Consider the following 12,178-nt stretch of genomic DNA (forward strand, 5'->3'; position numbering starts at 1 on the left):
GCCTTTCCTTTTTTTTTTTCCCTCCCTCACTTCTCTTTTGAATCCTACTAGTCTTTTGCCTGCTCTGACTGACTAGCTTGTTCCAAATGTCCGGTCGACGGTCCAAGCATGGAGGTACCCGAGGCAGCCTGCCGACACGGATAGGAGCACATTTCCCATGTAAGTCTCAGGGAGCTGTCCCCTAGTCCAGCTGAGAATGGTGAACTCAATCAGCACCCCGTGGACTGGCCTGGTAACGAGTTGGTTGAGGCCACCAAGACCCATCTGCTTTTCTCAACGGCACCGGGTAATACGGTCCACGACTATCAATATAAACCGTCTCCCGAGGAGATGCTCTCCCTCCTACACACGGTAAGCACTTCACCAGAACACATACCGTTTAAAATTGGTTGGTGGCGGGTAATATGATGACAAGTTGCCTCCATCTCGGGATGTGCCAAAAACAGAGTCTTCTTATCCTGTGTCAGAGCTACACTGATGAGAGTCCAAACACTACACAACCTGTGTGTCACAGGGTGACAGGTAAAGCAGACAGCACATCGAGGAAGAGCCTGTGGACTTTGTACCTCTGGTGCGCACCAGCAAAGCAACTCCAGCAATTACGACCTCCTGCAACTAGCACTGGCGGCCAGGCGTAGCCTTGGTGAGCTGGCATTGCAGATTGCATATGAGTGCATCCGATGTGCATGGGCGCCGCAACGCAGTGTTCCCAGCCAGCCAATCTCAAAATATCAGCTCAGTTTGTGGACAAAATCTGTGTGTGCTACCGGATAGAGCTCACGAGGAAGAACCCTCGAGACGGCTACTCCATTCGGAGTCCGGACTTCTGCAGGAAACCACCCAGACCCGACAGTCTCGCCGCCAATCCGACACCGTCCCTGGCCGTCTATCGACGTCTCCCCCCACAAGCTCAAAAAGCTGTCTACCACCATCCACACCGTTCTATCCAATCCATGCCATCCACGAAACCGTCTTGGCCATCGCCCAATCCGCGTCGTCCACGCCATAATACAGGCGCCGCATGCACGAGGTCTGTGTGCCAACTCACATCCCGACCCAATCATGCGCCAACTCACCATGCAACAAGATGGTCATCCCTTTTCACTCGCCGGGCTAGCTGACAGTCTCCACGAGCTAGGAGGCGATTCACCTGATCCATGACCAAGCCGAGGGATACAGCGCATTGTAGAGATCATTTCCGTTCTGACAGTCCCCAGTCGGACCTAATATACGAGAAGAGCGACTAAGAGCGTCACAACCCGCCGTATGGGAGTCCTTCTTGTTTGTTGCGTTCAAAATGGATCCGGTTGGGTTTGGAGTTGATTAGCAATTTGCCAAGCGATCTACAGCAATCCAAGGTTCGGATACGAGGATACCTGCAAAGTATATGCTGGCTTAAAGGTACACTACGCCGCCCGCACCTAATATTAATGGTCTCGTTAATCTATCATGACTCCAAGCCGAGCCTAGGGCATAACCCTCGATCATACGAAGCCGCTAGATCTATTACCCCTAACTGGGTGCTTTAGGATCCAGTTGCCCAGTCATATTTATCTCCAGAATCGATAGCAGCTAACTGTCTCCCAAACGCTCGCAAGGCCATGGGCTAACCCAATCACGTCCAGCGAGCATGAGTTGAGCCAAGCCTCCACGTAAATCACTTAAAATTTGACACAAATCGATACAAAACTTGATGGTGTAGTTTGTAATTGTATGTCTTGCCCAGCGGTTGAAGGAAATCAGAGCATTTCCGCATTTCTAGTCTGTAGGACACGATCTAACCCGAGTAATGCACTATCCGAGTGGTGTCAATAGCATTGGATGTCAAGTGCCATCAGCTTCAGAGAAGAAGAGATTGGTATGGCACATGGCATCATTGAAATGAGATGCTATATCAAAGTTGAGATGTTTTTTCCCACTAGTATTCCTCGCCCAAACTCACCCTATGCAGGAGATTCCCTAGATCAACACACCTGCCGAGGCTCTTGTACGAAATTCTCATCCATTCCTTTTCTGTCTTTTGACTCATCACATTCCACAGGCCAGTTGCCAGAAGATAAGAGGCACAAAGCAGCATGGCCTCCACTGGTAGAGCTGTTTGAAGTCATGTAGGAGACCCGATAAAGAGCCAAGCTCAGCACTCATACAATCGAGACGAAGGCTCGGCATCTAAGCCATGTGTATGACAGACCTGCATTTCGCATACGGGAACGCCGTGCTCCCCCGCAGCAACACCTACTTCTCAATGGCCCGGTATCCTTTTCGACACTATGATCTTTCCAAGAAACAGTTTCAATCTAACAGGCGGTAATTGAGCGTCCGAAATGTTCCGCGGACAGGTTCAGAAGCTGAGGTCCGTGTCGCGCCGGAGTCGTTCGTGGATAGATATCCTGCACGTAGTGCATTGACGATGGTATCTTCCCAAACAAGCGTGAGCCAATGCCCGTCCTTGGCGGTCTGAAAGGTTCAGTCGTTTCGTGTTGACTGCAATGATGATTTATCATTGGTCCAGCGTGGAAAAAAACAGGGTAAGGCAATGTGATTGACGTGCGAGGCAAAGGGAGATGGAAAGAATGGGGTTTTCTATCCACGGATTGTATTCTACTAAACCTATTGTTCCTCTTCGCAGTGATGTATCGTTTTCAGCCTCGCTGCTAATCTTGTTGGCCCTTCGTAGGTTCTGCGACTTTTTTTTCCAAAGGCTACCCTGGATACTCAAAGGCAGCCACATGCCATACCATAGCAGCAGATACATCAACATGATGCTGGAATGACCACCTGATTGAGGGAATATGTGATGTTGTTATTTTAGAATTCTGGGAGGTGAGCTGCTCATATAGCCGATGGAAGACTGGGCCCAGCCTACCGACTAGTTGGATCACAAAGATGTTAAGGAATAGAACACAACTGTACAAACGTTATTCGATTTCAAAATGCAGCCGCAGCCGTCAAAAGTAGTAGAGGAGTATAATGCGTGACCCTTATGAAACAACTACTTCCGTAGCTTTTGCCTTTCCCCTATAATACAGCAACCCAAAAACAACGAATGCCACCCATTCATAATGCATAACCAACCATTTTTTTAAGTCATGCTCCATGACTCTCATTTCAGCACTCCCTTCCGAAGCGTACATCGAATTCTTTCAAAACACTCATTATACTCGCCGCCTCGACCTCTATAGCCTGTCTCCCCGGAGTGACCCGGCCCCCATGCTGTGTAGTCTTCAACTTTGGCAGCCACGAAGAAATGTCGTCTGCGGCTTTGGAGAAGTTCCTGTGGCTGGACAGGGTCTGGTAGGCTTCGGCGCAGCTGAGTCCCAGGCTGGGCAGGCTGGGGAGGGTGATTTTCTCAGGGGCCTGCTGGGTCTTGGACTTGCAGCATCCCTCGCCGGCACCTTTCCCGCCACAGCAACCGCCGCTGGAGCCTTGTTCACGACTGTACTTTGCATTCATCAGGCGGCAAAACAGGCCGGATTTGGGGTCTGCCTGGCATTGAGCGCATGTGCCGGGTCCGTTGGCGCCACAGCCGCCCTTGGACGAGGGCGATGCTTTGTGGACTGGTTTCTTGCCTTGGATTCTGCGGGGGAGCTTGACGGCTCCATCTGCCGTCATTTCCATGGCTAGAGGGGGCGGCAGGATATCGGGCTCCGAAGGAGGAGGGGTTTGGGTTTGGTGGGAAACAGGCTGTATTGATTCGGTAGGAGTCATGGCCGGGGTGGCCATGCCAGCTGCATCCTCGGCGCAGACGCAGTACGTGCCTTCTTTGCAGAATCCGCAGCTCTCCTTGAATGCCATGGACTCTCCGGAGGGCATCTGGGTCACGGATGGGGGCTGGTCATATGGTGATTGGGGGGTGGCATCGGCAGCAGGCTTTCTTGAGAAAATGGCAGTGAAGTCCGTCTCTGTAAGGGCGTGAGTGTCCACATCCGGACGGTGTCGCTTGTTGTCGGACGAGCCGGCAGACGGTGACAGAGGCCTTTTCATGTCCTGCCCTGCGTTGACATTGTTCGTCATGTCATCCAAGCATTGACAAGCAGCGCCAAATCCACACTTGCCGCAGCCTGCGGATGCGGAAGCGAGCACCTCTTCAGCACATGCACAGCGGCTATTGGGTGAGCAGTTGCCGCAAGTGATAGCTGCGTCGGCCTCGGGGTTGTTGGAACTGATGTCTAAGCTTTCGGGGGGAGTGATGATGTTGGAGATGGAAAAGTTTCTCCCCTGCGAGAGGTGTTCGTTGCGTCCGCTGGATAGGCTGTGACGGGCGTGATGATGTACAGGACTGTGAGGTTGACTGTGCGAGTGGCGAGGACCGCTTATTCTTTGCGGTCGAAAAAAGTCATCACCATGCCTTCTTTTGAGCGTCTCTGCCTGGGTCTCGGCGCGAATACGTTCCTGTCGCTCACGATCGAGCATATTCTCCAAAAGCATACATCTAGATCGGAACGACTGGAGATCCAACTCTAGATTGCGGATCTTCTCCTTCAGCTTGGCTTCCTCCTGCTGATGAGCGTCTTTTTGCTCGTCCAGCTGCACTTCCAGTTCTCCTACACGGGCAGCTCGTCGTTCACGGAAAGCGCGCTGAGCAGCACGGTTTTGTGCCTTGCGCTTTGTTGGAGGAGTGTCTGTCGCTGGTTTACGGCCAGGCTTGGGACGCGGCGGGATGACCCATTCCTTGGATGTCATGGAGATCTTGGGCGCCTCCGCAGTGGGAGAAGGGCTGATGACGGCTGCCATGGCCATTTTATCGACGAGCGGTGCAGATAAACGGGGTAGAGGGACCGAACCACCGGTTGTCTTGGCCGAGGTGTTGGCCTTGGGCTGTTTCGTCGGAAGCGGTGCTCGAGAGGGCGGGCCAGGCGCACCGGATGTAGGAGCGAGAGACCCGGCGGTGCCAGCGGAGGGGCCGGCAGCTGGTCTCTGAGCAGCCTTGGACGAAGGCCTTGATGCTATCTGCCTCTGGTTGCTGACCTCTCTGACGGCTCCGGGATTACTATGGGATGGAGGTGAGGGAGCGAGAGGAGCGGGAGTGGACGGCATGGGCATGGTGACGGAACCGAGTGGGTGGAGATTTTGTTGCGGTGCTTGCGGCGGTTAGTTGGTTCTGAGCCGTGATTGGCTGATATGCGAGCCAATAGCTCGGAGTTCCGAATCGGGCGGGTGGTCTGATTTTGCGTAGGATCAGATAAGAAATCCGGTACTCGGGGTCTGATGCAGCCCATAAAAATGAAGTTTTTTTTTCAGTGTTGAATGATTGGAAAAAAAAAAAGCACTCAATGCTGAGCTAGTTCGGAAGCATCAGAGATGATAAAAGTATTGGTTTGGAAGATGCAATGCCACTGGGTTTTCCTCGATCCTTCTGAGCAGGTTTGCGCTCGATATATCACCGCTGCGACACCCAGAGTCTCAGGGCACACCAATGCGCCAAACCAACGCAGGCAGTCAACAAGGGAAATTGGGAAAATCAGCAAATAAGATGCGGGCAATTGCCAGCGCTTGAATCCCGTTTCGTCTTTTGGCAGTTCACATGGACTTGTTGAATTTCAAGTGACGGGGACAGGGAAACCAACAAACAAAGCGGTGGGTTGAGGAGGAAGAAAATGTGTGAAGAGGAGAAGAAGGACTGGAAAACACTCGACGGCTAGTGCGCTCGCGAAAATGAGCAGCCGCGGGTCTATTTGAAAGAAGAAGCAGGCGGTGTTGGGGTGAGCGAGCAACCAAGTTCCACGAGACGAGGGTGGGCCATTGATCGATTGATAAGATTTGATTGATAAAATTTCACAGCATCGTCCATCTCCTGCGCGCTAAAAAAGCCCTCGTCCTCCGCCCTCTTGGTCCTCTTGGTCCTCTTGGTCCTCTTAGTCTGTGTTGGTCTCCACAGGTGATGCTCAGTCCTTTGGTTGGGACCCTTGCCTAGCATGTGCCGAATGAATTCCGATCGAATTGCTTGTAGGGCTTTTGGTGCAGCTTTATACGGTGGGTAAGGTGCCTTTCTTTGCGAGGTGAACATGGCGACCCCGTACTCCCCGTGCTCCGGCTTCGCTCGCTTCTACATACTCCATATTGCGTGATTCAAAGTATGCGCCGCGGCCAATCCAATTGGTGTCGAAAAAAATTTGTCGGGCGTACTAATGAATTTTGTCTGAAATGCTTGACGGGCATCATGGGGTGTTCATGGGGACGGAACTTGCCACAACCGTATTCGGTCCCCGCGACGAATGACCAGCATCTGAAATCTAGTCGGCTGTTTTCTTCATGGCAACATGGCCTGGTCGGGTCTCAGATGATCCGCATGCCCACTAATTCACTCAATCCTCTCGCCACTATGGAGAGTACATGCTGTGGGATAGGCCAGATTATTCGTGAATTTGGTTCACCGCGGAGAAACTGACTTGGCTTCGGCCAACAGGGAACGGGCTGTGGAAGCAACGAGGCCAACGGGCGGGCGGCTGAGCAAACTTTCCCAACGAAGATCCTGCTTTTTAACAAGAGGAAGCCACCAGCCACTGGCCGGCCCTCTGAATAGAAACATTGCCGTACGGCCGTCATATAGACCATTTCGTACGTAATTCGCTACCGGATCAGTGGATCTCGTGGGTGTTTTGTCCTGGTGGGCTCTTTGGCTCTGCTCTCAAGTGCTCCCATGGTTGGGTTAAGCTCCTCCCATGCAAATAGTGGGGTTATGCAGCAATGCGACGGGCTCACCACACCTCTGGAGTCTGTCTGGTGTTTGTAAAGTGGACTTTTGTAGCTGGTCTCGAGTCACCAGACAACTTTCCACGAACCTCAAGCCGCGAGCCTCTAGAGACGACCCTTTCGGCTGCAACACTGCGCGTTCTCCCAGGGATGTAGGATGGCGCTTTATCTGTCTGAAAACTAGCATGCCCAGAACCAAGACTCAGCATGGCCAACCTCGCGGTTCCCTCCCACCAGCGCCCCACCTCCTCCACGTCGACATCATACAACCTCCCTTCCGACTCCTCAGATGTCGACCCGGACAATGACGCTCCTCTCCCCTTCCCAGCAGCCCTGCCGCGATCCGACTTTCTCGTCCCGGACTTTGACCCGGCCGCATATCTCTCTGCCCTCCCTCACCGCCACCAGACCCTCGAAGATTTACGGTCCGACCTTCGCGATCGCAGTTCAACCATCAGCTCGGAACTTCTTGAGCTCGTAAACTCCAATTACACTGCCTTTTTGTCATTAGGTTCCGAACTCAAAGGTGGCGATGAGAAGGTCCAAGATGTCAAAGTGGCCCTGTTGGGATTCCGAAGAGCCGTCGAGGAGGTCAAGATCAAGGTGGCCAAGAGGAGAGACGAGACGAGAGAATTGAACGACGAGCTGCGTCGTGTACGCTTAGACATCGAGCAGGGGAGAAAGATGCTTGAGATTGATGATAAATTGTCCGCTCTTGAGGAGAGATTGTCCGTGGACAGATCACATGCTAGCGCGGGACAAAATGAGTGGGATTCGGATAGCAGTGACGAAGAGGAAGATGATGGTGCTGTGGCAGGACTGCTGGGGAGCTCGCCTGCCAAACTATTGCAATCGGCAAAGGAATGTGGCGAGATTATTATGTTGAAAGAGCCCCTCGATCAGCAACATCCGTTTGTCGTAAAGCTGGGGGAACGGTTGACCAGATGCCGGAATACTCTGCTGTTGGACCTGGGCAATGCGCTGAAAGAAGCAAAAGGAGCTGGCGTCCAGGGACAAGATCGATTGCTTAAATATCTGGCCATATATCGCATGCTGGATGCCCAAAGAGAGGCCATCAAGGCGCTTAGAGGCGGTTAGTGCGACTAGCACAAACACAAAAGCGAAGAGCCTGGGAAATAGAATACACTGTATATCATCATGATGCTGGGCCACATGGTTGCCCTCTAGAAAACCATGCGATGCGTTTGATTTCTAATGCGACGACCCGACTATTGTACAGTATACATACGTTCCCCTGATCCAATTATTTTACATGACGCCCGCCAAAGCCTCAGGCTGCGTCTCTCCCTCAATGTCATTAAATTTTCCATTGAGGCTTAGAGAAGGCCCATTGGTAGTGCTGAGAATCACCTCATGTACCTCCTTGGACACTTCTTCCGAGATTTCAGCACACTCGGACTTGACCTTCTTCAATAAAGCCTGGATATTGACCTTCAGCTGATCGGGGGTGTATCCCAACTGACCAATAGCCATGCGAATAACGCCCTGTCGCTCTCTGTAGTCGGCTGCGCCAGCAGAATCGCGAATCGACTTGGTCACGTCGCTGACAATTGTCTTCATTCTTTTGCTGGGCATGAGTCCCTTGGGACCCAGGATCTTCCCCAACCCAGCCTTATTCAGGGCCTTTTCGCTAGCCTCGTGGCAAATGAGGCGGTCGAAATCGATCTTCTCGTTGCGAATAGCTTCAAATAGGGTCTCTTCTCCAACGGCGACGGCACCAGCAGCTGTCGCGGCGGTGGCAATGTCGCTTCCTTCGGGACAAATGACGGCAATCTGCCAGTCGCTTTGGACAGGGTGCGGAAGTCGGATGCTATTTTTGACGACGGGCCCGTTTCGTGCGGTTTTGAGATTAATATGGACTTCATATTTGATGGAAGCAGGGGGCTGGCCGACTTCCACAGCACGGAGCACACTGGGAGAGCAATTAGTATGTGCACGGAGCGTAATTCTTAATCAGGAAACGCTTTGAGCATACCGCATAGCCTCACACAGTGAAAACTGGGGAAATTGTCGCTTTTCGAGGTTGTGTCGTTTGAAATCCTTGGGGATGGCACGCTTCTTCTTGACTTTCTTGATTCTGACAACAGAAGCCTGACGGGTCTGAACGAATGCGGGCGTGAGAAATTTTGGTATTGACGTCGTGGATGGCCGTGTCACCTGTGCGATGCTTAGCCTGGCCATTGAGGCCAAGCATTTGTCGATTGCCGTCATTGTTGCCGTGCTTGATGAAGCTCCCAGGAATGTCGACAGGAGCTTGCATCATGCGCAAAAGGACCGAACCGGGCGTTGGCAGTTTCATGCCTCGTAAGTTAGGCCTGAAAATTCTAGTCGCGTCAATGCTTATCGATAATGCGTGTTTGGCGCCTAGTTGGGCCCCTCAAAGCCCCCTCCATGAGAAGCTGCCCTTGACCCCACCACCGAAAACGACTTGACTCACGGAAATATAGTGTCAACGGTTGTCTCATCCAGCCTTCTGTTCTTTTTGCAGAGCAACTTCGGACACCGGACATTGAGAATGAAGCACGAGGAGCTCGAAAATCTTGCCAGCAATCTCTCCGGAGATTTCCGCACCATTGAGCCCCGTTTGCGGGACCTTGATAAGCACCTGACTCTTAGAACCTACCTGGAGGGGTACACCTTGGGAGATCTTGAGAAGAAGATTTGGCAGACTCTACGAGGAAACAAGGTTGCCATTGGGTTTATCCGACGAAATGGACCTCCTAATCTGACTAGGTGGTTTACTTTCCTTGAGCAGACTCATCCTGAGCTTCAAGAAGACGCCGCTAAGGGCAAGACCATTGCAAACAAGGGTGGTGCCAACTACAACCTGGCTCTTCAGGATGCCGAAAAGGGCGTTGTGACTCGATTCCTTCCCGAGCCTTCGTATGTTCATCATGACTTTAGCTCGTACATGGTAACTATGCTAATACATTTACAGAGGCTATTTACACATCGGACACGCCAAAGCGGCTCTTCTCAGCGACTACTTCGGCCATGTTGCCTACAAGGGCCAAATGCGTCTCCGACTTGACGACACTAATCCTGCCAAAGAGAGCGAGGAGTTTCAGGATGCAATTGTCGAGGATCTAGCTCTCATGGGAATCAAGCCCGATGCTCTGACATACACCTCCGATTACTTCGAGTACTTATATGAGACATGCAAGAAACTCATCTCTATGGGCAAAGCCTACGCGGATGATACTGACCAAGAGACCATGAGAGCCCAGCGAATGGATGGTATCCCCTCCAAGCGCCGTGACAGATCCATCGAGGAGAACCTGCGCATCTTCGAGGAGATGAAGAAGGCCTCCGAGGAGGGTCTGGCTCACTGTATCCGTGCCAAGATCTCCGCTGATGACCCCAACAAGGCCATGCGTGACCCCGTCATTTACCGATGCAACATCGAGAACGCTCACCACCGAACCGGACGCAAGTGGAATATCTACCCCATGTATGACCTTGCATGTCCCGTCGTCGATAGTTATGAGGGCGTTACCCACGCTTTGCGATCCACCGAGTACACTGATCGCAACCCCCAGTATCAGTGGTTCCTAGATACCCTAGGCCTTCGACAGGTTCACATGTGGGACTTTTCGAGAATGAATTTTATTAAGACGTTCTTGTCCAAGCGTAAGCTTGCTAAACTCGTTGACTCTGGCAAGGTTTGGGGCTGGGATGATCCCAGAATGCCCACCATCAGAGGTGTTCGTCGTCGTGGCATGACTGTTGCTGCTCTGCGAGACTTCATCATCCGCCAAGGACCCAGCCGTAACGTCGTCACCATGGACTGGACCAGCTTCTGGGCTGCCAACAAGAAGGAGATCGACCCTGTTGTTGCTCGCCACACCGCCCTTCTCCAGGCCAACACTGTCAAGGTAAAGCTCACTGGTGCTGAGGTTCCTTCCGGCGTCGTCACCGAACAGCGACCCAAGCACCCCAAGAACCCCGACGTGGGTATGAAGGATGTAGTGTACTCCCCTGAGATATATATTGACCAGGAAGACGCCAAGAGCTTTAAGCTTAACGAGGAGATCACTCTGATGGGCTGGGGCAACGCTTTTGTCCGCGAGATCCCTTCCGAGGACCCCATTCAGACCATGACTATGGAGCTCAACCTGAAAGGCGACTTCAAGTCTACTGACAAGAAGATTACTTGGCTCTCTGCTGAGGGTCTTGAGCCCGTGCTAGCCGAGCTTTGGGACTTTGACTACCTCATCACCAAGGACAAGCTCGAGGAGGACGACAATGTTGAGGATTTCCTGAACCCAAACACCTTCAGCCTTGTAGACGCCATCTGTGACGGCGGCGTTGGTAAGCTCAAGAAGGACGATATTATTCAGCTTGAGCGACGTGGCTTCTACAGAGTAGACAAGGGCCTGAATGACTGGGCCCCCGGCGAGGCTGGTCTCAAGGGCAAGAGGGTTGTGTTGTTTTACATCCCCACGGGTAAGACGGGAGGCAAGTAAGGTTGAATGGCGTAAAAAGACAAAAGTATATAGCGAAATATGAGTCAAAGCATACTGTCCATGTCAAATCAAGAACAACCGTCGCCCACGCCTCCATGACATCGATGTTCGTCGTCACGGTGCGTTTGATGGGTATAGCAGCGGGAGTTGGCTCCAGTTGAATCCGCCTAAACGGCTTGAAGCAGCCAGAATCAGTGGTTCACTCTTTGACCCCCAGCTCGTCTATTATTCGGGTGCGTTCGTCTTCGCTATCGCGTCATTTCTTAACACCGTTTTGGCCGTCATTGCGTTGTCCGACGTCGGACTCCTCACTCAGTCAAGGTAAAGCGAGTGATAATGCACGCCATCCGACTGCTCAACAACCTCCGCCGACAAAACGATATCATAGCCCACCATAGAAATACAGTTCGATGCCCCCTCGCCGCGCGTCCTGTCCATGGCCACGCCAGAGGTGGTTATCGTCTGGCCAGTCCAGGCAAAGATGGAGAGGTCGTTGTATTTCCGAATGACTTCCTCCTGGAGGCGGTAGAATGCTCTCTGGCTCTCCCGTACAGCATCGGCATGCTGATGTCGAGAATCCCCAGCAGGCTACACGACATATCCCCCACCCTTGCCGTGCGGCGCCTTGCCATCCACGATATACTCGTCGCTACGGGAAAATAGTAGATGTCGCTTTCGTAGACGACACGAGCACCGTCTCCGGAACGCCGGTGATCCGAGCAATCAAGCGGCTGAAAATGTCCCTCTCCTCCATTCCTCGCCACATGGCGTCGTAAAACCGCAGGCACCACGGCGCCAGCAATTCCTGCAGACACCATCCACGCGTAAATAAGCGCCACGCACGAAACGCAGCATATACACGGTCTATGTACCCGGAATGCGCGTCATCGGACCCAGGACTGACCTCGACATCGCTCAGGTACACGTAGCAGACTTGCGACTCCCGGTACCACGCGAACATGGAGTTGATTGGCCTCTGTGAGCTCTGCGCTGCTCGT

The 12,178-nt window shown here is 52.6% G+C and overlaps 7 protein-coding genes across 7 annotated transcripts; 3 read left to right on the forward strand and 4 right to left on the reverse strand.

Annotated features, from left to right (window-relative positions):
* Window positions 1-667: 667 nt before the first annotated feature.
* Window positions 668-1,009, forward strand: J3458_001664 (uncharacterized protein; the record flags this gene model as incomplete). Its single annotated transcript, XM_066116849.1, has 1 exon — window positions 668-1,009. One exon carries the CDS (start codon window positions 668-670, stop codon window positions 1,007-1,009), a length of 342 nt encoding a protein of 113 aa, XP_065978735.1.
* Window positions 1,010-3,108: 2,099 nt separating this feature from the next.
* Window positions 3,109-5,043, reverse strand: J3458_001665 (uncharacterized protein; the record flags this gene model as incomplete). The annotated part of the gene is made up of 1 exon (XM_007814204.2): window positions 3,109-5,043. The coding sequence occupies one exon, from the start codon at window positions 5,041-5,043 to the stop codon at window positions 3,109-3,111; it is 1,935 nt and encodes a 644-aa protein (XP_007812395.1).
* Window positions 5,044-5,671: 628 nt separating this feature from the next.
* J3458_001666 (uncharacterized protein) lies at window positions 5,672-6,007 on the reverse strand (the record flags this gene model as incomplete). Its single annotated transcript, XM_066116850.1, has 1 exon — window positions 5,672-6,007. The coding sequence occupies one exon, from the start codon at window positions 6,005-6,007 to the stop codon at window positions 5,672-5,674; it is 336 nt and encodes a 111-aa protein (XP_065978736.1).
* Window positions 6,008-6,900: 893 nt separating this feature from the next.
* Window positions 6,901-7,791, forward strand: J3458_001667 (uncharacterized protein; the record flags this gene model as incomplete). Its single annotated transcript, XM_007814203.2, has 1 exon — window positions 6,901-7,791. The coding sequence occupies one exon, from the start codon at window positions 6,901-6,903 to the stop codon at window positions 7,789-7,791; it is 891 nt and encodes a 296-aa protein (XP_007812394.2).
* Window positions 7,792-7,962: 171 nt separating this feature from the next.
* On the reverse strand, window positions 7,963-8,925 carry J3458_001668 (mitochondrial 54S ribosomal protein uL1m; the record flags this gene model as incomplete). The annotated part of the gene is made up of 2 exons (XM_007814202.2): window positions 7,963-8,626; window positions 8,690-8,925. 2 exons carry the CDS (start codon window positions 8,923-8,925, stop codon window positions 7,963-7,965), a joined length of 900 nt encoding a protein of 299 aa, XP_007812393.2.
* Window positions 8,926-9,131: 206 nt separating this feature from the next.
* On the forward strand, window positions 9,132-11,648 carry J3458_001669 (uncharacterized protein). The gene is made up of 2 exons (XM_007814201.2): window positions 9,132-9,597; window positions 9,653-11,648. The coding sequence occupies exons 1-2, from the start codon at window positions 9,230-9,232 to the stop codon at window positions 11,178-11,180; spliced, it is 1,896 nt and encodes a 631-aa protein (XP_007812392.2). The 5' UTR covers window positions 9,132-9,229; the 3' UTR covers window positions 11,181-11,648.
* A 181-nt stretch (window positions 11,649-11,829) lies between these two features.
* Window positions 11,830-12,141, reverse strand: J3458_001670 (uncharacterized protein; the record flags this gene model as incomplete). Its single annotated transcript, XM_066116851.1, has 1 exon — window positions 11,830-12,141. One exon carries the CDS (start codon window positions 12,139-12,141, stop codon window positions 11,830-11,832), a length of 312 nt encoding a protein of 103 aa, XP_065978737.1.
* Between the last annotated feature and the right edge of the window lie 37 nt (window positions 12,142-12,178).

The sequence above is a fragment of the Metarhizium acridum genome (genome assembly GCF_019434415.1).
Source record: "Metarhizium acridum strain ARSEF 324 chromosome Unknown scaffold_1, whole genome shotgun sequence".
Classification (NCBI taxonomy): Eukaryota; Fungi; Ascomycota; class Sordariomycetes; order Hypocreales; family Clavicipitaceae; genus Metarhizium; species Metarhizium acridum.

What these genes read in the sequence shown, in the direction of transcription:
- J3458_001669 (XM_007814201.2), top strand. Translation starts at nt 9,230, where the DNA reads ATGAAGCACGAGGAGCTCGAAAATCTTGCCAGCAATCTCTCCGGAGAT. An exon ending in CGATTCCTTCCCGAGCCTTC is followed by an intron (nt 9,598 to 9,652) that starts GTATGTTCATCA and finishes ATACATTTACAG; the next exon opens with AGGCTATTTACACATCGGAC.